At 41.9% G+C, this 23,932-nt stretch overlaps 1 protein-coding gene across 4 annotated transcripts in view; it reads right to left on the minus strand.

Annotated features, from left to right (window-relative positions):
* akap6 (A kinase (PRKA) anchor protein 6) overlaps nucleotides 1-23,932 on the minus strand; it is a 410,503-nt gene that overhangs the window by 354,689 nt on the left and 31,882 nt on the right. For all 4 annotated transcript variants that reach the window (XM_043697895.1, XM_043697890.1, XM_043697891.1 and 1 more), the window contains exons 2-3: nucleotides 20,631-20,776; nucleotides 14,006-14,360 (exon numbers count right to left, since the gene is read on the minus strand). In XM_043697895.1, coding sequence (XP_043553830.1) covers nucleotides 14,006-14,317 — 312 coding nt within the window. In that variant the 5' untranslated portion in view covers nucleotides 14,318-14,360; nucleotides 20,631-20,776. The remainder of the gene's footprint in view (nucleotides 1-14,005; nucleotides 14,361-20,630; nucleotides 20,777-23,932) is intronic.

The following is a 23,932-nucleotide window of genomic DNA, read 5'->3' on the forward strand; positions in this document are numbered from 1 at the left end:
TTCTTGACCTGCAATCTTCTTCCCGACCTCTCCGCCCCCACCCCCTCTCCGGCCTATCACCCTCACCTTAACCTCCTTCCACCTATCGCATTCCCAACGCCTCTCCCCCAAGTCCCTCCTCCCTACCTTTTATCTTAGCCTGCTTTGCACACCCTCCTCATTCCTGAAGAAGGCCTCATGCCCGAAACGTCGTTTCTCCTGCTCCTTTGATGCTGCCTGACCTTCTGCACTTTTCCAGCAACACATTTTTCAAGCCTCTCTAGAAAGATACTTGCTAAACTTGGTGTATTATTTATCAACAGGGTCATTCTGACTCTCAAGTACTGCTGGGATCACCACATGGTAGTTTCAATCTTATTTTTGCTAAATAAAACTTTTACAAACATGAACAAAATTCATCGTCGATTCTCCTGCTCCTTGGATGCTGCCTGTCCTGCTGCGCTTTTCCAGCAACACATTTTTCAGCTCTGATGTGCTCTTCTTGTCGGATGTGGGAGTTTAGGGAGAGTTTACAGATTACTGAGGATTATATTTGCAATAAATGCCGTTGGTTGCGAATCCTATCAGATCAAATGGATTGGTTGGAAAGACAGTTAGCGGCAATGAGTAAAGGAATGCGATGGATGGCAGTGACAAGAAGGGAGAAAAGTTGCAGATACAGTCACATCGATGGGCTAACACCAGGAAAGGTAATAGAGATAGGCAGGTAGTGCAGAAGTCTTCTGTGGCTATCCCTATTTCAAACAGGTAAGCTGTTTTGGAAAAGCTAGGTGGGTAATGGATTCTCAGGGGAACATAGCACAGGTTTCTGGTATTGGGCCTGGCTCAAATACAATGAGGGTTATGTCAAGTTCCAAGAAATCGATTGTGTTAGAGGATTCTCTAGTCTGAGGTGCAGGCAGACGTTTCTGTGGCCAGCAGCGAAAAATCAGAATGGTGTGTTGCCTCCCTGATGCCAGGATCAAAGATGCCTCAGAGAGGGTGCAGAATGTTCTCAAGGGGGAGAAGGGCCAGCAGGAGGTCATTGTACACACTGGAACCAATGACATAGGAAGGGAAAGGTTGAGATTCTGAAGGGAGATTACAGAGAATTAGGCAGGAATTTGAAAAGGAGGTCCTTGATAGTAGTAATATCTGGATTACTCCCAGTGCTTCAAGTTAGTGAGAGCAGGAATGGGAGGATAGAGCAGATGAATGCATGGCTGAAGAGCTGGTGTATGGGAGAAGGATTCACATTTTTGGATCATTGGAATCTCTTCTGGTGTAGAAGTGACCTGTACAAGAAGGACAGATTGCACCTAAATTGGAAGGGGACAATATACTGGCAGGGAGATTTGCTAGAGCTGCTCAGGAGGATTTAAACTAGTAAGGTGAGGGGGGCGGGGGGGGGGGGGGGGGGGATGAGGGAGTTAGTGAGGAAAGAGATCAATCTGAGCCAGGCACAGTTGAGAACAGAAACGAGTCAAACTGTCAGGGCAGGCAGGGACAAAGCAGAGAACAAGGCAGGACTGATAAATTAAACTGCATTTATTTCAAAGCAAGGGGCCTAACAGGGAAGGCAGAGGAACTCAGGGCATAGTTAGGAACATGGGACTCGGATATCTTAGCAATTACAGAAACATGGCTCAGGGATGGGCAGGACTGGCAGTTTAATGTTCAAGGATACAAATGCTACAGGAAGGACAGAAAGGGAGGCAGGAGAGGACGAGGAGTGGCACTTTTGATAAAGGATAGCATTAAGGGACAGCTGTATTTAGAGAGGATATTCCTGGAAATACATCCAGGGACGTTATTTGGGTGGCACTGAGAAATAAGAAAGGGATAATCACCTTATTGGGATTGTATTATAGACCCCCTAATAGTCAGAGGAAAATTGAGAAGCAGATTTGTAAGGAAGTCTCAGTTATTTGTAAGAATAATAGGGTGCTTATGGTAGGGGATTTTAACTTTCCAAACATAGATTGGGACTGCCATAGTGTTAAGGGTTTCGATGAAGAGGAATTTGTTAAGTATGTCCAAGAACACTTTCTGATTTAGTATGTGGATGTACCCACTGGAGAAGGTGCAAAACTTGACCTCCACTTGGGAAATAAGGCAGGGCACGTGACTGAGGTGTCAGTGGGGGAGCACTTTGGGGCCAGAGACCATAATTATAATACTTTTAAAATAGTGATGGAAAAAGATAGACCAGATCTAAATTGAAGTTCTAAATTAGGGAAAGGCCAATTATGCGAGAACTTTCAAAAGCCTATTGGGGCAGATGTTTGCAGAGAAAGGGAAGGCTGGAAAATGAGAAGCCTTCAGAAATGAGATAATGAGAGTCCAGAGACATAATATTCTCTTTAGGGTGAAAGGAAAGGCTGGTAGGTGTAGGGAATGCTGGATGAAGAAAAAGAAAGAAGCATATGTCAGGTATAGACAGGATAGATCGAGTGAATCCTTAGAAGAGTATAAAGGCAATAGGAGTATACTTAAGAGGGCAGATTTGTATCAGGAGGGCAAAAAGGGGGACATAAGATACCTTTGGCAAATAGAGTTAAGGACACTCCAAAGGGTTTTTACAAATACATCAAGGACAAAAGGGTAACTAGGGAGAGAATAGAGCCTCTCAAAGATCAGCAAGGCAGCCTTTGTGTGGAGCCGCAGGAGATGGGAAGATACTAAATGAGTATTTTGCATCAGTATTTACTGTGGAGAAGGACATGAAATATATAGAATGTAGGGAAAGAGATGGTAACATCTTGAAAAATGTCCATACAACAGAGGAGGAAGTGCTGGTTGTCTTGAAACACATAAAAGTGGATACGTCCCCAGGACCTGATTAGGTGTACCCTACAACTCTGCTGGAAGCTAGATAAGTGATTACTGGGCCTCTTACTGAGATATTTGTATCATCAATAGTTACACATGAGGTGCCAGAAAACTGCATATTGGCTAACGTGGTGCCACTGTTTAAAAAAGGTGGTAAGGACAAGCCAGGGAACTATAGACCAGTGAGCCTGACATCAGTGGTGGGCAAATTGTTGGAAGGAATCCTGAGGGACAGGATGTACATGTATTTGGAAAGGCAAGGACTGATTAGGGATAGTCAACATGGCTGTGTGCGTGGGAAACCATGTCTCACAAACTTAATTGAGTTTTTTGAAGAAGTAACAAAGAAGATTGATGAGGGCAGAGCGGTAGATGTGATCTATATGGACTTCAGTAAGGCGTTTGACAAGGTTCCCCATGAGAGACTGGTTAGCAAGGTTAGATCTGATGGATTACAGGGAGAACTAGCCATTTGGATACAGAACTGGGTCAAAGTAGAAGACAGAGGGTGGTGGTGGAAGGTTGTTTTTCAGACTGGAGGCCTGTGACCAGTGGAGTGCCACAAGGATCAATGCTGGGTCCACTACTTTTCATCATTTATACAACTGATTTGGATGTGAGCATAAGAGGTACAGTTAATAAGTTTGCAGATGACACCAAAATTGGAGGTGTAGTGGACAGCGAAGAAGGTTACCTCAGATTGCAACGGGATCTGGACCAGATTGGCCAATGGGCTGAGAAGTGGCAGGTGGAGTTTAATTTAGATAAATGTGTGGTGCTGTATTTTGGGAAAGCAAATCTTAGCAGGACTTGTACACTTAATGGTAAGGTCCTAGGGAGCGTTGCTGAACAAAGAGACCTTGGAGTGCAGGTTCATAGCTCCTTGAACGTGGAGTCACAGGTAGATAGAATAGTGAAGAAGGCGTTTGGTGTACTTTCCTTTAATGGTGAGAGCATTGAGTACAGGAGATGGGAGGTCATGTTGCAGCTGTACAGGACATTGGTAAGGCCACTGTTGGAATATTGCATGCAATTCTGGTCTCCTTCCTATCGGAAGGATGTTGTGAAACATGAAAGGGTTCAGAAAAGATCGACACGGATGTTGCCAGGGTTGAAGGATTTCAGGTATAGGAAGAGCTTGAATAAACTGGGGCTGTTTTTCCGGAGTGTCGGAGGCTGAGGGATAACTTTATAGAAGTTTACAAAATGATGAGGGGCATGGATAGGATAAATAGACAGTCGCATCCCTATACTTTAATGCAAGGAGTATAGTGGGTAAGGCAGATGAATTTAGGGCTTGGATTGGTGCCTGGAAGTATGACATTATTGCAATCACAGAGAAGGAAGGACATTATTGGCAAATAAATGTTCCAGGATATAGACGCTTCTGACAGAACAGGGAGGGAAGTAAAAGGGGGGATGGAGTTGCATTGCTGGCAGGAATGATATCACAGCTGTGCTAAAGGAGGACAATATCGAGGGCTTGAGTATTGAGGCACTATGGGTGGAGCTGAGAAATAAAAAGGGCGCAGATATATTATTGGGCCTGTATTACAGGCCTCTCAACACTGAGCGTGAGGTAGAAGAACAAAATAGGTAAACAGATTATGGAAAGATGTAGAGGCAACAGGGTAATGGTGATGGGAAATTTTAATTTTCCCAACATTGACTGGGATACGCTTAGTGTCAGAGGTCCGGAAGGGGCAGAATTTGTAAGAAGCATCCAAGAGAATTTTCTAGAGCAGTAAGTCAATAGTCCGACGAGGGAAGGGGCCATATTGGACCTGGTGTTGGGGAATGAGCCAGGCCAGGTGGTAGAAGTTGCGGTGGGGTATTTCTTTGGGAACATTGACCACAATTCTGTAAGTTTTAGAATACTCGTAGACAAAGATGAGAGTGGTCCTAAGGAAGAGTACGAAACTGGGCCAAGGCCAATTATATCAAAATTAGACAGGTGCTGGGAAATGTGGATTGGACACAGCTATTTGAAGGGAAGTCCACATTTAATATGTGGGAGGCTTTCAAAGATAGGTTAAAGATAGTACAGGATAGGCATGTCCCGCTGAAAGCAAAGGATAGGAAAGGCAAGGTTCATGAACCGTGGATGACAGGAGAAACCATATGACTAGCCAAGAGGAAAAGGGAAGCGTACATAAGGTCCACGCAGCTCAGAACAGAAAGGGCCGTGGAGGAATATCAGAAGAGTAGGATTAGTCTTAAACGAGGAACCAAGTGGCCTCATCGGGGTCTTGAAATAGCTTTAGTGAGCAGAATTAAGGAGAATCCAAAAGCCTTTTATTCTTATATGAGAAGCAGGTGGGTAACTAGAGAAAGGATTGGTCCACTAAAGGATAAGGAAGGAAGGCTGTGTGTCAAACCTGAGAGAATGGGTGAGATTTTGAATGATTACTTTGCATCAGTGTTCACTGAGGAGAGGGACATGATGAATGTTGAGATTAGAGATAAAAGTTTGATAACTCTGGATCACGTTGACATAAGTAGGGAAGATGTGTTTGGTAGGCTAGAAGTTATTAAGGTGTACAAATCCCCAGGACCGGATGGGATGTATCACAGGTTGCTGAGGGAGACGAGAGAAGAAATAGCTGGGGCCCTGACAGGTAACTTTGTAGCATCCTTGAACACAGGTGAGGTGCCGGAGGACTGAGGGCTGTTCATGTTGTCCCCCTGTACAAGAAAGGTAGTAGGGATATTCCGGGTTACTACAGACCAGTGAGTCTGATGTCAATGGTGGGAAAATTGCTGAGGGATAAAATCTATTTATATTTAGAAAAGAATGGGCTGGTAGTGATAGGCTATATGGTTTTATGCGGGGAGATCATGCCTTACCAACTTAATAGAGTTCTTTGAGGAAGTGACTAAGTTGATTGCTGAAGGAAGAGCTGCAGGTGTCATATACATGGACTTTAGTAAGGTGTTTGATAAAGTTCCCCATGGTAAACTAATGGAGAAAGTGAAGTCATATGATGTGCAGGGTGTTCTAGCTAGATGGGTAAAGAACTGGTTGAGCAACAGGAGAACAAAGAGTAGTAGTTAGAGAGTTTCTCGAAATGGAGAAAAGTGACCAGTGGTGTTCCACAGGGGTCAGTGCTGAGGCCACTGTTGTTTGTGATATACATAAATGATCTGGAAGAGGTCACTGTTGGTATGATCAGCAAGTTTGCAGATGACATGAAGATTGGTGGAGTAGCAGAAAGCATCAGGGACTGTCAAAGAATACAGGAGAATATAGATAGACTGAAGAGTTGAGCTGAGAAGTGACAGATGGAGTTCAATCCAGGCAAATGTGAGGTGATGCATTTTAGAAAGACTAATTCTAGAGTGAATTATACAGTCAGCGGAAGAGCCTTGGGAAAAGTTGATGAGCAGAGAGATCTGGGAGTTCAGGTCCATTGTACCCTGAAGGTTGCTGCACAGGTAGATAGAGTGGCCAAGAAGGCATATGGTATGCTTGCCTTCATCGGACGGGGTATTGAGTATAAGAGTTGGCAGGTCATGTTAAAATTGTACACAGTGTTGGTTTGGCTGCATTTAGAATACTGTGTACAATTCTGGTCTCCACATTACCAAAAGGATGAGGACGCTTTGAAGAGGGTGCAGAGAAGGTTTGCGAGGATATTGCCTTGTATAGAAGGTGCTAGCTACGAAGAGAGGTTGAGTAGGTTAGGTTCGTTTACATTATAAAAAAGGAGATTGAGGGGGTACCTGATTGAGGTCTACAAAATCATGAAGGGTATAGACAGGATCGATAGAGATAAGCTTTTTCCCAGGGTAAAGGATCCAATAACGAGAGGTCACACTTTCAAGGTGAGAGGTGAAAAGTTTAAGGGGGAATACATGAGGCAAGTACTTTACACAGAGGGTGGTAGGTGCTTGGAATGCGTTGCCATCAGAGGTAGCAGAGGCAGGTAAGGTAGATTCATTTAAGATGTGTCTGGACAGATGCAGGACTAGGTGGGGAGCAGAGGGATACAGATGTTTAGGAATTGGGTGACAGGTTTAGACAGTAAATTTGGATTGGCACAAGCTTGGAGGCCTGAAGAGCCTGTTCCTGGGCTGTAAATTTTCTTTGTTCTTTGTTCTCTTTGAGGTGGGGGAGTCCAGAACTAGAGGCATAGGTTTCGGGTGACAGTGGAAAGATATAAAAGAGACCTAAGGGGTAACCTTTTCACGCAGAGGGTGGTACATGTATGGATTGAGGTGCCAGAGGAAGTGGTGGAGACTTGTACAATTGCAACATTTAAAAAGCATCTGGATGGGTATATGAATAGGAAGGGTTTGGAGGGATATAGGCCAGATGCTGGCAGATGGGACTAGGTTGGCTTGGGATATCTGGCCAGCATAGACGAGTTGGACCGAAGGGTCTGTTTCCGTGTTGTACATCTCTGTGGCGCTATGACCCTACGTTCCCTGGAACTGACAGTTTAATGCAATTTGCTGGAGAGGTAATGAATGTAATGGTTTTCATCTTTGATAATTGAATTCTAGAACAGTTTCAAAGGACTGAAAAGAGCTAAGCATAAGCCCATTGCTTAAGAAAAGGAAGGAGAGAAAATAGAGGTCTGCAAGACACAGACTGTTGTCCATGACCTCGGCAACATCCAAGCTTGGTCTAACAAGTGACAAGTAGCACTTGTGCCACACAATGCCAGGCAATGACTATCTTCAAGACAGAATATAACCATTACCCCTTAACATTTAATGGCACTACCATTGATGAATTCCCCACTAATAACAACCTAGGGGTTACCAATGACCAGAAACTGAATGGACTAGCAATATAAATATTGTGGCTACAAGAGCAGGTCAGAAGCTAAGAATTCTGTGGTGACTAAGTCATCTCCTCTCTATCAAATGCTGTCCACCATCCACAAGGCACAAGTCAAGAATGTGATGGAATACTCCCCACTTGCCTCCACGTGTGCTGCTCCAACAACACCACAAGGGGTTTGACACCATCCAAAGTAAAGCAAGCCCACTTTACTGACACATTGTCCATCACTTTCAACACCATTTCACATCACAATGGCCATTATGTCAAGTCTAAAGGTTGTGTAAGGAGAAACGTATTTCACAATACATTCTGGATGTCATGTGATTTAACTCAAAAAGAAAGAATATATAATATATCAAGGAACAGCTCCTCTCATGACAGAATTCACACACATAGCCAGTGGGACAATATCTATAGATGCTAAGTTTTGGTGACCTTGGGTCTGCAAGAAACTAGGTTGCTTTAGTCTATTCGACAACTGTAATGGTTATCATACTATTGGCGCCTGGGTGATAAATTTACATTTGGACAATAGACTGGAGTCTGAGTCATGAAGAATTATTTAACAGAGTTGAAATATTACTGAACACTATCAAAGCATTTTTACAATAACTGCGTGAGATATGTTTGTGATATTTGTATATGGAACATTTATTTTAATTTCAATAATTCTGAAGAAGAGGGCTTTGCTCAAAAAGTAAATCCACAGAAATATCAGTTCTTTTATCAATGCAGGAGCAAATAATTGCAGATGCTGGAATCTGTACTGAAAACGTCAAATGCTAGAGATCACAGCAGGTCAGGTAGCATCCATGGAGAGAGGTGGAGCAAGCTAATGTTTCAAGTCTAGATGACTCTTCATCAGAGCTGACATGAAGTGTGGAGGGGGCAACATTTATTCTATAGTTGGGGGGGTTAGTGGGGATAGTTGGGTGTAGAGTGCTGGGGGAGAAAGGATGTTGCTAGTTCGGATTAAGTGATTGGACTGTGAGAATGGCACAACAATGGTGTGTCTAACTGTTAGACTGGAAAGAACAGATAGTCCCTCTGGGGTAGGGGGAGGGGAGTGAGGACATGGTGACAGGAAATGTACCAAGCAAAGCTCAAAGAAAGGAAAGGAATGGGATTTGGTTCATAATTTGAAGGCGTTGAACTCAATATTAAATCCAGAAGGTTGTAAAGTGCTGAGACTGAAAGTGAGATGTGGTTCCTCCAGGTTGTGCTGTGATTCACTGGAGCATTTGATGCACTTTGCTCTCTCAGATCCAACCCTAACTTTGTTATCAAACCCGCTGACAAAGGCAGTGTTGTTGTCACCTGGTGCATTGATATTTACCACGTGGAGGCCCAACGCCAACTCTTGGACACTTCTTCCAACCTCCCCGTGAACATCTGAACATCAAGCCATTATTGCCAGGAGTGTCACCAATCTCATTACCTCCAGACATCTCCTCCTCCTCACCACCACCACCCCCCCACCCCCACTGCGTCCAACCTTATAGTCTCCCAAACCCAGACAACCCATTACTACCTCTTTCCAAAATCCACAAACCAGACTGCCCCAGTAGGCTCATCATAGCAGCCTTTTGCTGCCCCACTGAGCTCATTTCCTCCTGCCTTGACTCCATCCTCTCTCCACTTTTTCAGACCCTTTCCCCCTACATCCACAATTCCTCTTATGCCTTCTGCATAACCCTAACTGCCTCTGGTTCACCATGCAAAGTGCGGCAAATAATCCAGTGAATCACAAAGCAAACTGGAGGAACCACATCTCACTATCAATCTCGGCACTTTACAGCCTTCAGTTCAATACCTTCAAACTGTGAACTAAATCCCATTCCTTTCTTTGAGCTTTGCTTGTTACATTCCCTGTCACCATGTCCTCTCTCCCCTCACCCCGATCCCAGTGGGACTGTCTGTTCTTTCCAGTCTGGCAGTTAGACACACCATTGTGCCATTCTCACATTCCAACCACTTCATCTGAACTATCACTTAATCCCTCTGTACGACTATTCTCCCACCAGGATGGTGTGAGAGCTCTCGACTTCTTCCGCAACCACAGATATGAACAACCTCCATCCATCACCATCCTCCTCTTCTTGGCTGAACTTGTTCGCTCACTGAACAATTTCTCCTTTATTTCATCCAACCTGCAAAGTCAAAAGAGTGGCTATGGCCACTCGCATGGGTCCCAGTTATTCCTGCCCCTTTATGGGGTGTGTGGAATGATCTTTGTTCCAGCCCTAAACTTGCCCCTTCCACAACTCTTTTCTCAATACATCAACGACTGTTTCAGTGCCACTTCATGCTCCTGCCAAGACCTTGAAAACTTTGTTCATTTTGCCTCCAGTTCCCACCTCTCTATAACTTTCACATTGCCCATTTCCAATACTTCTTTTCCTTTCCTTGTCCTCTCTGTCTCCATTTCAGGGAATAATCTGTACACTGCCATCCATAGCTACCCTCACTACAGCTCTTCACTTCTCAGGACCTGCAAGGATTCTATCCCATTCTCCCAGTTCTTTCACCTAGCTGTATCTGTTGAGATAAAGCCATCTTCCAAAACAGTGCTGTTGACATTGCTTGCCTCTTCCATGACCGTGGTTTCCCACTCACTGTGGTTGACAGAGCCCTCAACCACATCTGACCTATCACCCGTGTTTCCACCTCTACTCCTTCCTATCATTCACAGCAACATGATCAGACACCCATATCCTAATTTTTCATTCCAACAGCCTCTGCATTCAAAGGATCATTCTCCAACCTTTCAGACAACTCCTGCAGAACGCCACCATCAAACACATCTTCTCCTCATTGCCCATGTTTGCGTTTTGTAGGGATCATTCCATCTGGGCCACCCAAGTCCAATCCTTAACCACCAACACTTGGCCCCTTTTCCCTCAGCATCTTCCCAATAACCACAGAAGGTGCAACATCTGCCCCTTCCCCTCCACCCTGCTCATCATCCAAGGGCATAGTCTTTCCGGGTGATGCAGCATTTCACCTGTACTTCCACCAATCTTGTGTATTGTATTCGCTGCACCCAATGGGCTCTACTCTACATTGGAGAAACTAAACATAGACTGGGTGACCACTTTGTGGAATACCTCTGTTCTGTGCATAATCATGACCACGACCTTCCTGTAGCCGGTCATTTTAAGTGTCCTGCTCGCATGCCCACATTGTCTGTCCTCGGCTTGCTGCAGTGTTCCAGTGAATCACATACCAAACTGGAGAAGCAACATCTCATTTTCAAATTAGGCATGTTACAGCCTTCTAATATTAAGTCTAACACCTTCAAAGTGAACCAACTACCATTCTTTCCCTTTATTTGACTTTACCTTTACTTTAGCTGTTCTGCCATCCTCACATTCTGATCACAGACTGAACAATCAACATCCTTTCTCCCCCAGTATTCTGCACCCCAGCAAACCGCCTCCCAACTATAGCATAAAGGCTGTCCCCTCCACGCTTAGCATATTGACTAAGTCTATTGACCCAGGTCTTCTGAGTTGGGACTGTTTAATCTGAGAAAAGTGAACACTGCAGATGCTGGAGATCAGAGTCAATGAGTGTGGTGCTGGAAAAGCACAACCAGTCAGGCAGCATTTGAGGAGCAGGAGAGTCAACGTTTCAAGCATCGCTCGATGAAGAGCTCATGCTTGAAACATCAATTCTCTTGCTCCTCGGATGCTGCCTGACTGGCTGTGCTTTTCCAGCACCACACTCTTCGACTGTTTATTCCTGGTTAGTTTGTTGTTAAGGGTAATGATAAACACCATAAATTTTCCAGGATTCCTCAGCTATCCTTGGAAATTATAATTATGAACTATCAACATATGGGTCCCCAAGTTGGAATTCTTCACCCTTGTAAACCACTTAGCACACAAACAGGCACAGATAAACAAAAAAACAATTGGTTTGAAGGATAAAGGGAAAGAAAATCTGGCTGTCATAATTCAATAGTACTAGACCACAGGATTCAGTGAAATGATCATTTTGGCTTTCCAGAACTTTCTGTTCTTCAATCTATTTTTCAGGTTCCTTCACTTTTTCACAGGTGGGACAAGGCATTTGGTATATTAACAGAAACTCTCTTAGTTACTATTTAAGAGCAACAGTTTATAGCAACTGATGGGAAAAAATATTTGGCTTTTTTCAGGTTTAAAGTGAGTTATTGCAGAGAGAGAGAGATGCAATATGTCCTTCCAGAGGTACAAAGGCTTCTCATGGTATTGTTTATACCTGCAAACTAATATGCTCCCCCAGAATTGTCGGCAGGCTGATTACCTCTGGCATCCATGACTGTTCACAATTGCACAAACCAATCAACTACTTCTTCCCAGCCAAAGCTTACACTTTCATTGTTTTGCCCACAGCTTGAAAACAGCAGCAAAGCAAACAGCACACACAATGAGTTTCAGTACCTTGGTTATAAAAGTGCGGCAATTCCTTTCCAAAGTCCTTGGTTTTAAAACAGTCCTTTCTTCATTTCAGTCCACAATTAAAAGTACAAAAACCAAAATGATACCATCTTTACAACACCAACAGATTTGGTTTCATCAACCATCTCTGTTATCTCTTCAAAAATGCCAGCAAGTTAGTCAGACAAGACCTTCCCTTAACAAATCCATGCTGGATCTTCCCAAGAAACCCACATTTTCCATTTGACTATTCATTTTATCCTGAATAATTGCTGCTAGCAGTTTTCTAGCAGATGAAGACGGATGCAAAGTAATCATTTAACACATCAGGAACGCATCTTGTCTCCAGCTGTAAGTCCCTTCTTTAGCCCCTAATTGACCTTATTCCTCATTTTACTGCTCTTCTACTGTTTATGTGCTTATCAAAGACTTTGGGATTTTCCTTCAGGTTAGCTGTCAGTCTTATCTTACAATCTATTGTTGCTTCGCCTATTAGTTTCTCACCTCTCTTCTGAACATTCTGCATTCAGCATTGTACTCAATTGGATTTACAACCTGATATTGGTCATATATACAAATTTTCTTCTTATGTTGCTCTCTATGTACTTGTCATCCAGAAAGCTCTAGATTTATTTGTCCTATCTTTCCATTTTGAGGCAATTTAACTTGACTGCACTCAAACTATCTCTCCTTTGAAGGTATGCCATTATTCAGCTACAGCTTTCGCCATCAACCTTTGGTTTCAATCAAACTGGCCCAGTTCTTTTCTTGCCCTGTTGAAATTTGCTCTCTGCTAATTAATTAAATTATCCTGGATTGGCCATTGTCATTTTTCACTGTCTTCCTAAACCTCATGATACAATGATCATTGTTCCCTAAATGTTCACCCACCTACTTTTAATGTACTAGGCTCACCTCATTCCCAGGAACAAGGACTAATAGTGCATCATTTCATGTTAGACCAGATACATACTGCTGTAAGAAATTCTTAAGAACACAATTAAAGAAACTTTCCACTTCTCCACCCTTAACACTATCAGACCTGTAAGAGCAACTTAAGTTATGTGGTCTCCTTTTGAGGTGTGATGTACCCTTTAGGAGAGATAGGGTACTATTCTAGACTGGTCCCAGGACAATTTTGAGGGGGCTTAGTACCCTGTGGGAGAGGTATGGTGCTTTTTGAAAATAGACATAACTGTGTGCGAAAAGCATATAAATTCATTGGAACTGTCAAGGTCATTGTTATTGAAAAACGTTTTTGATGACTTTCTCACCCAGGCTTGGTTTTGGAACCAGGAATTGTTCCAATTCTGCACAACTGATCCAAGAGTGAAAACTCAGATCAAGAAGCAATTTCCTGCATTCTGGGTGTGGTGAAATTGCACATCTGCCCTATATTTTTGAAAACTTCAGTACAGCTTGCATACAGAAATAATTTCTCCCCAGCTACTGTGAACTTTCAGAATATTTCTTCAGAATTTTTCTTGCATTGAGGCAGAAAAAACAAGGAGCATGCACTGTCGCAATGCACAAATGGTCTTCTTTTGTGTTGTATATTTATATGATGCTTGCTGCAATTAAATTAAAATAATAGAATTTAAAATACATGTAATTCTGTAAATCAAATCATTTACAGTTCTTTGACTACTGTAACAATATACATTTATTTATCACCATAATATAAAAATGCATATCAAATGCTGCATTTGAAAATCAGAGCAATAACACTGGTGATTGGCCAAACTAATAACTTCATCTTCTTTCAGTTATCCAAAACCACAGATATGTCATCTCAATTATATTAAACTACATCCCATTATAGAAATTTTATTTAACTGAAGTATACTCATTCCAACTATTTTAATGTTATTTTTGGATTTATGTTTACTGGTACAATACCAATAGAATTTCAGTTTATGTATTACTTCATATCAAAATTCACTTTTTTTAAAATAAAATGTCCATCCTTTATCCTTACCTTTAGTTGGACCAGGTGAACGTCTACATGTCTATTCTCTGTATCCTGCTGGACAGAGTAGGTGAGGTCTCGAACCCGCTCTGATGTCATACGAAGCCACGTTTCTATTTCCGGCAAGTGAAGGACAACTTTCCAGTCTGCACCAGTGTGAAGTGGTGGTGGCTTCTCATAGCGTTGCATAGTGTCAAGTTCCTTCATTCTTCCCTCATCCTCTGGCTCTTCGAGAGGGGTCATGTTTGTGATCATAGGAGATGCATCTGATGCCATGGCATCCAACTCTTGGCTGCACACTGGGGACAGTACGATGCTCATGGCTGTTGTGCTTAAAGCCACACTGGACTCCTTTTGTGTTCAGCTAAAGAGACACACACAACACCAAAAAATAAGAAAGGTGTCTGCTAATAAAGCTGAATCCAACCTACTTTGACCTCATTTGAAAATAAGCTTACTGGGCCCATTTAGTTCAATTCCTTTCAGTTTTGGATTAGATTAGATTACTTACTTACAGTGTGGAAACAGGTCCTTCAGCCCAACAAGTCCACACCGCCCCGCCGAAGCGCAACCCACCCATACCCCTACGTTTACCCCTTACCTAACACCACGGGCAATTTAGCATGGCCAATTCACCTGACCTGCACATTTTTGGACTGTGGGAGGAAACCGGAGCACCCGGAGGAAACCCACGCAGAGACGGGGAGAATGTGCAAACTCCACACAGTTAGTCGCCTGAGGCGGGAATTGAACCCGGGTCTCTGGCGCTGTGAGGCAGCAGTGCTAACCACTGTGCCACTGTGCCGCCCACCATTAGGTTTTTAATGTTTTTAGGAGTAATGTTTAATGTCATAGATAAATGCCAAGATGGATCATACACAATTAACATTTTAAGTCCAACGTGACCCTTCCTCAAAAACTCCTTTTCTACCATTAGCATTCCCTTGTCTTTGGCTTTGGGCCTCCTCAACATGTGTTCCACTTGCTCCTCCTCACTATCTGTCAACAGCAAAATAAACACAATTTTCCAGCATCTTTCAGTCTTGAAGATGAGTTATATTGGATTCAAAAAATTGATTCTGCTTCTTTCTCCACAGCTGCGCCAGATCTACTGAGGTCCTCCAGAATTTTATACTTTTTTTTTCAAATTCCTAGCATCCACTATATTGCGTTTTTATATGGATCATATAGGAACTGATTCAGAGGAGGTACACCAGACATGTTTTGCATGACTACTTATAGCAAACTATCCCTTTCATGGAAAGAGAAATAACTCTTTAATGAAAAGCTTCCATTCAAGTCATTCATGCATATATCTTTCCTCATAAATAGCATGCGGATTCAATGGACTTTACCCTTGTGAACATGCTTCAACCTCTGCTCTGATTATTTCAAAGAAACCAAGATGGTTATTATCCTTTATTTAAAAGCAAAATACTGTGGATGCTGGAAATGTGAAACAAACATAGAAGGATAGACAAACACAACAAGTCCAATAACATCTTTGGAGAAGGAAATTGAGTTAATGTTTCAAGTCTGCTATGATTCTTCCACAGAACTGAAAGGTGTTGTAAATTTAGTTTTGACAGAGATAGAGCAGGAGAAAGGATGCAAACAGCGTAGTGATACTATGCAAACAGTTGTTTGTGGTGGTGAAAGAGAAAAAGAAATGTAAATTATGTGTAAATTAAGGTGTGAAAGAGAGAAGATGGGTCCTCTTTACTAAGAATAAAGTAAACAAGTCACAAACAAGACAAAGCTATACGAAGGAGGTTAAGAGAGAGAGCATAAGAAAAATGGAGCACAGACAAGTTTCTGAACTTATTGAATTGAGACGTGAGTAGAAAATGAAATGTTATTACTTGAGATTGCATTGTGCTTCATTGGAACATGGCAGCTGGCCCAGGACAGAAATGTAAGCATGCGATCAAGGTGATTGAAATGGCAAGCGACTGGAAGGTTGTGATCATTCCAATGGATAGAGGAGGTGTTCTGCAAAGCAGTCACCCAGTCTGCACTCAGTCTTGACAATATAAAGGAGATCATATTGTAAGCAGTAGCTACAGTAGACTAGATTGAAAAAAGTACAAATAAAATGCTGCTTCACGTGGAAGGTATTTTTGGGGCCTTGGAGAGTGAGAAGGGAGGAGTGAAGAGGCAAGTGTTACATATTCTGTAACTGCATGGGAAGGTGCCATGGAGGAATTAAGGAAATATTAGGAGTGATGAAGGAGTGGTGTCACAGAGAAAGTGTCCTTATGGGATACTGACAAGGGAGGGGAGTGAAAGATGTTTTTGGTGATGGCACCCTAGGGGAGGTACCAAAAATGGCAGAGGATGATCCTTTGAATGACGAGGCAAGTGAGGTGGAAAGTAAGGACAAAGGGAACCCTATTGTTTTTCTAGGAAGGAGGGAGGAGTGAGGGCAGATTTGCAAGACCCTGTCGACCACAATGGGGGTAATCCTCAGTTAGGGAAAAAGAAGATCATGTCAGAGGCAGCCCATTGGAAGTTGGCACATCAGATCAGAGATGGAAATAGTGGGAGAAATGAATCCCTGCCAAAGGCAGGGTGTGAGGAAGCACAATCAAGGTAATTCCCACAGTTCTGTCATTTCCTTTTGAAAAAAGTCCTGTTCCTAAGGCGCAGAGACTGCTGACAAGGACATTCATTGCCAAACTTTTGTTGACCTGAGAGATGGTTGTGGAAATTTTCCTTGAATTACAGTGGTCATTATGGTGATGGTGCAAGATAGTGAATGAACTATTTGCCCTGATAAGGAAGGCGCGGTGATAAACCCCCAACTTAACACTGTTCCTTTTTATGTTTGCAATGCCAATTAGAAAACAATTCTGTAGGAATGTATAAAGACCATGTTCATTTATTGATATTCATTCTTCCTGATATTTTATTTTGATATAAACAGCAAAGAAGGTTTAACTGTGATTTAAGAGATTTTTTCACTGCTAATTGAGAGGTAATATTAAATGCTATGAATGTTTCACATAAATATACTTTATGTGAAACTTCAGGAATCACATATAAAGTTAATTTCCAAATTCTCAAAAGTTCACAAAAATCTCAGATTGCTGATAGCAACAGATCTGAGTGTCCTGTTTATGATGTAGTCAGCAAAAAAACAGCCCTTTCTAACCTTCAGATTCATAAAATTCAAATAGCCGCATAACAGCAGAAGAAAGATTTAACTCTAAATTTACACTGAATTGTCTGTGCACCAAGGTAATTTCATTAAAGATAGTAGAAAAGTTAATCAAGGCATAATAACAGCAAATAGAATCCTTGGTTTTGAGTTCAAAGGTATGAAATTTTAAAAAGCTATAGATAATGTTGAACATGTAAGAGGCTTTCTTTTGCCTCCATTTTGGGTTTGAAATTAAGACACCTATAAAAGCAATAAAAAAACTGCAACATGGATTTACCAGGCTGTTATCATGGATGAAAGATAATAGTTATGAAAAGAGACTTGAACAATTAAGGCAATTTTCATGAGAACAGAGAAAGCTGAGGGAGCATGTTTCAAGATAATGAAATTGTCTAAAATGATAAATATTGACACATTGTTCCTATTGGATAAATGGTGGCATTGCAGTAATGTCATCAGATTAATAATCCAGAAACCCATGTGAATATTCATGGAAAATGGGTTCGAATCCCGTCACAATGGCTGGTGGAATTCAAATTCAACTTAATTTGGAACTCTAGTCTCAGTAATACAGACCATGAATCTATCATTGATCACTGTAAAAGCCCATTTGTTTCATTCCTGTTCATTAGAGAAAATCAACTGCCATCCTTCCCTGATGTCAGTCCAAACCCATAGTAAGATGGTCAACAGTTAACTGATCTTTGAGATGGTCTAGCAAGCCATTCCGTTCAAGGGCATTTAGGGATGCACAATTAATACTCGCCTTTCCAGAAATACCCACGCCCAGTACAAGAGGTTTTTTTGAAGAAAGCTTGGTAGCAAGCAACATAAATTGTAGAGCAGTTTAAACTTAATTATTTTACTGGAAATGGTGAGAATGTGACATTCTCCATCCACAAACTATTGCTGAAGCTTGATTTTTTATAAATGTTGCTTCTAAAAGAAGAACAATTTAGGCCATGTAGACTGAACAGAAACCAGATTTAATTAGAGTCATAGAGATATACAGCACGGAAACAGATCCTACGGTCCAACTCGTCCATGCCGACCAGATATCCCAATCGAATCTCGTCCCATTTGCCAGTACCTGGCCCATATCCCTCTCAACCTTTCCTATTCATATACCCATCCACATGCCTTTTAAATAATGCAATTGTACCAGTCTCCATCACTTCTTCTAACAACTCATTCCATACATGCACCACCCTCCATGTCAAAAGGTTGCCTCTTAAGTCTCTTTTATAGCTTTCCCCCTCACCCTAAACCTAATCATTCTAGTTCTAGACTTTGTCTATTTATCCTATCCATGCCCCTCATGAGTGTATAAACCTCCATGAGGTCTCTCCTCAGCCTTCAATGCTCCAGGAAAAACAGCCCCAGCCTATTCAGCCTCCCCCTTTTGCTCAAATCCTCCAATCCTGGCAACATCCTTGTAAATCTTTTCTGAACCCTTTCAAGTTTCACAACATCCTTCCGACAGGTAGAAGACAAGAATTGCATGCAATATTCCAAAAGTGGCCTATCCAATGTCCTGTACAGCCACAACATGACCTCCCAACTCCTATACTCAATGCACTGACGAGTAAAGGAAAGCATATCAAACACCTTCTTCACTATCCTATCTACCTGTGGCTCCACCTTCAAGCAACTGCACACTCCAAGGTCACTTTGTTCAGCAAAACCCCCTAGGGCCTTATCATTAAGTGTATAAGTCCTGCTCTGATTTGCCTTTCCAAAATAGAACACCTCACATTTATGTAAAATAAACTCCATCTGTCACTCCTTAGCCCATTGGTCCATCTGATCAAGATCCCATTGTACTCTGAAGTAACTTCCTCGCTGTCCACTACACATCCAATTTTGGTGCCATCTGAAAACTTACTAACTACACCTCCAATGTTCACATCCATATCATTTATATTTAAAAATAACAGAATGTGCAGTGAAACACACATGGGTGGAATAAATCACCCAACAGTTGTGTGGATGTAGGGGAGGGGATGTTGGATGGTGTTTGTGTGAGTGTGTGAGTCATTTAGTATATTTGCGAGTGTGCGTGTGTTCGAACTTGAATGAGAGATGGAGCGTGTGTGTGTGTGTGTTCAAACTTGCCTGAGAGATGGTGTGTGTGTGTGTGTGTGTTCAAACCTGTATGAGAGATGGAATGTATCTGTGTGGGTCAATCTTCCTGCCCTCTGATATGGACTGTCTGTAGCAGATGGACTGTCTGTAGCAGATACCTCAAGGTGCTGGAGCAGTCCCCCAATGCTGCCTGAGCAAGATCCTGCTAATCCGTAGGGATTAACAGTGCACCAGCACCAGCATCCTTGACTAGACCAACATCCCCAGTATTAAGGCACTGACCATCCTGAGACCACCACTGAGACTCCCTAAGCAGGCACTCTGCACCAGGCTCTGAAACAGCAGGTGAGTTCCCATGGACAGCGGAAGCCCTGCAGGGATACCATCAAAGCCTCACTGTCCAAGACTGTCCAAAGCAGAGGAGGAAGAGGAGGATCCAGGAAGGTGTCAACCACCTCGAGACTTGCTGTCTCTTAGTCTAGTGAAAATCACATTATAGACAGGATGAATCAAATTTTCTGTTTCCATGCTGTAACATTCTTTGAAGGTCAAAGAATGCCTCAGTTTGGAGGCAATAAGTGATCTACATGTCACAGTTTGGACGCCACTGTAATACAGTACTAGTTGTCAGACTGTGATCTCTGAGATAAAAGGATTCAGTAATGAAAATTGATGGGATCCCTAAGGTTTCCGAATTCCTGCTTGTTTGTCATCAGATTTCAGTATTTATCTGTGTTTACAGATGCACTCGCTGGTTAACATCACCTTTTGCAAGGTTAGTTAGGTTTTTACAGGAATGTGTCAATATTTTTGAGGGTACAGTGAAATATGTGGTGGCCTTGCTTTCAGCTGTCCAGGCCCTAAACTCTACAATTTCTTTTCTGTACCTCTCCACTCCTCTCCCTTGTTTTTCTCCTTTTGGCCTCTTTGACCAAATGTTTGGTCATCTGACTTAATATCCCCTTGTGTAGTTTGATGTCATGGTTTGTTTTGTAATATTCCTATGACATGTCATTGTTGTACGTAATTACTTATATAAATGGAAGTCAATGCTCTTATTGTTCTACATGTTCCTTAGAAAGTTCATCACCCCATTCTACACAAAAATCTCTTGAATAAATATTTTTCATCATCATAGTTTCCCTTGAAAAATGATTTTGCAATTTTTCTTAATGGAGATTATTGAGTTATCCATACGGTGAAGTGGATTATGGCACAACATAAACTCCAAATCATTCTTTAACTTCTTTTATCTGGTCCTTTCATGCTGAATATAAAATCTTCACTTGCTGATTTTTTTTAGTAAGTTTTGCTTTTTTCAATTTTCTTTTATAAATTGCCCTGTCAATCTAAGGAACTTGTTTTCAACATGTCTCATTAACTCACCTGTAGTTTTCACCAACACTATTGATCGGGATTGGCTTGTGTCCAATTTTGATGGACCACTGCCTGCAACTCCTCAGCTTATTTCTGAAGAGCTTTTCTTCTTTATGAAGATTATCAGGTTGGCATGGATGCTTTTCTATCTGCAACTGAAAGAATAATAAGTAATGATTGAAAGCACAAATGGTCACCGACCTCCAAGCAAAATACTTTCCATCAACTACCACTTGCTGTCTTCTTTTGGCCAGCCAATTCTGTATCCAGACAGCCAAATTTCCCTGTATCCCATACCTCCTAAGTTTCTGAATGAGCTTATCGTGGGGGATCTTAGCAAATGTCTTACTGAAATCCATATACACCACATCCACTATTTGCCCTTGGTCAACCTGTCTCATCACATCTTCAAAGAATTAAATAAGGTTTGTGAGGCATTACCTGCCCCTCACAAAGCCATGCTGACTATCTTTAATCAAACTATGTTTTGTTCCAAACAGTCATAAATCCTATCTCTCAGAATCCTTTCCAGTACCTTGCTTACCACAGATGTAAGACTGGCTGGTCTGTAATTCCCAGGGATTTCCCTATTCCCTTTCTTGAACAGAGGAACAACATTCACTTCCCTCGAATCATCTGGTACTATTCCTGTGGAGAGTGAGGATGTAAAGTTCATTGCCAGAGGTGCAACAATCTCATTCCTCACTTCCTGTAGTAACCTTGGATCTATCTGGTCTGGCCCTGGGGACTTATCCACCTTGATGCTTCCCAAAATTTCCAGCACATCCTCTTTCTTAATATCAAATTGTTGAAGCCTATTAACTTGGTCCAAGGTGTTCTCACTATTAACAAGGTCCCTCTGTCTAGCAAAAACTGAAGCAAAAAACTAATTTAGGGCCTCCCCTAACTCTTCAGACTCCAGGCACAAGTTCCCTCCACTATCCCTGATCGGCCCTTCCCTTTCTGATCATTCTCTTATTCCTCACATAAGTGTAGAACACCTTTGGGTTTTCCCTAATCCTTCCTGCCAGGGCTTTTTGGTGCCCCCTCCGAGCTCTCCTCAGTCCATTTTTGAATTCTTTCCAAGCTAGGCTGTAATCCTCTAAAGCTGTGCCAGATCGTTGATTCCTAAATAATTCCTCAATTTGCAAATAATCCAAAGGTAAATAGTAAAGTGCGATCTGAGGAGGTTAAAGGGAACCTAAAAAGAGATATAAACAATACACGTGAGCAGAAAAACATTTATGGATGACACATAATGTGGGGAACTGGAAGATCAAATGGTAGGAAGAATAGAGGAGCAAAATAGTATTTAAATAGGAAGCGACTAGAGAATACTGCAATGCAGAGGGATCCAGGTGTCCTTTCATATTAGTCACAAAAATTCAGTACACAGGTACAGCAGATCATTAGGAAGATAAATATTGACCTTCATTGCAAAGGAATTGACATATAATGTAGAAATCTTTTGCCACAACTCTACAGGACGTTGGTGAGATTACACCTGGATGACAATGCAGTTTTGGTCTTCATGCTTCATAAACCATTGGAAGCATGTCGGAGAAGGTACATGAGTCTGATTCCTATAATGTAGGTGTCATTTTATGAGGAAAGATTAACTGGGTTTCATTTATACTCTTCGGAGTTTAGAACAATGAGGGGTGGTTGCACTGAAATACAGAGGATTCTGAGGAAGCTTGAGAGGTTGGATGTTAAGAGGATGTTTTCTCTCATGGGAAATCTAGAACAATATAGCATATTGTTCTAGATAGCATAGGGAATCTCCTTCAAGGGGATTGATGGCAGTGGTGATTTTTCTTTTCCCCAACTGGCTGCTGGACCTGGCTGGAAGACTTACTAGTGATCTGCTGTGATCAGTTGTCAAAGGTTAAGCTATTTCACCTTCAGCATGCACTCCAAATATATTTGGAGGTCTCTAAGTCTTTACTTGATAGAGAATTTTTAAACATGTATAAATAACCAGTGCAAAATATATAGGGCTGATTTAATGGCCTCCCCTTTGACATGTTTGAAGGCAAAGGTTAGGGAGCAGGCTTACTGCAGTACTCCAGCAAAGCCCAGCGTAAGATGAAGAACAACACCTCATTTTCTGCTTGGGGACCCTACAACCTTCAGGTCTCAATATCGAGTTCAATAACCTTCGGGCTAGTCACCACCTTCACATACCAGACCTTGCGATCGCGTAGTTTGCTATTGTACACACTCATTGTCAGCCACTGACAGTCTCCATTAACAGCAATTCATCCTCCTCGCCAATGTTATCTATTCCAACTGTTCTTCTCTCTCTTTGGGCTCTATCCCCACCTATAGTTTACTCCGTCTCCTCTCCCCCACCCTATCTTCTGTTTAAAAACCTCGCTACCATCAGTTCTGAGGAAGGGTCACTGGAAATTTACAGTGCTGCTGGCACTACAGAGCTGTCATGCAATTTGATTAGTTGCCAGCACAAAAGGGCAGGATATTGTCCCAAGATATGGGCATAAGTCTCAACCTTAAAGAGCTAATGCTCTTTATGATGAGAAAAGGCTGTGAGACACCTGACTTTTGTGTGGACCACCTCTTACCGGCATTTCAGACATGGTGGTGAGAGATATGTACAACCTCATTAAATCCAAACCATAGTGTTGTTAATATTAATCAGTTATTGGAAATTAGTCACAAGGAAATGTAGCAAGATTAATAAAAAAAATCTTTGCAGAATGAAATTTTCTGATTATTTAAAAATTCAAAATATACAAATTATTGCTGTGCTTCATTTCAATATTATGCTGCATGCAAGATAAATCTGTTTCAGTTAAATTGTGTACTAGGGTTTGCACAGGAAGCATACAGCTTTGGTCACATGTCAGCTGACAGAGCTAAATATAGAGATTCAAAGGCATTCTAAACATTGCCTACAAAGCAAGCAAATGAAATAAAACAGGAGCTGGCTGCAATCCCACATGCATTACACAAATAAGCCAAAACCTGGTAGTATTGTCAAGAAAACAACATCACAGCCTTTCAGAATCAAATATACCATGGAGACTGAATGATAATTGCCTTACGAATATTTGCACCTAGAGGCGTAAAATCACAAAATGATTTTCACTGCGGCAGTCCACCAAGCAAGTGTCATACAGATATTGACAATCTACATTCTGAACTCCATTTCAATTTGTCCTGTGTTAACATGTTGAACATGTGATGAACAGAAGTTAAGATATTTACAATGCAGCAAATCAATTTAATCAATCTATAGATTGCAGTTGTACTGGCATTGATATCATTGGAGGAACAGTGCCCTGACA

The sequence above is a fragment of the Chiloscyllium plagiosum genome, chromosome 10 (assembly GCF_004010195.1).
Source record: "Chiloscyllium plagiosum isolate BGI_BamShark_2017 chromosome 10, ASM401019v2, whole genome shotgun sequence".
Classification (NCBI taxonomy): Eukaryota; Metazoa; Chordata; class Chondrichthyes; order Orectolobiformes; family Hemiscylliidae; genus Chiloscyllium; species Chiloscyllium plagiosum.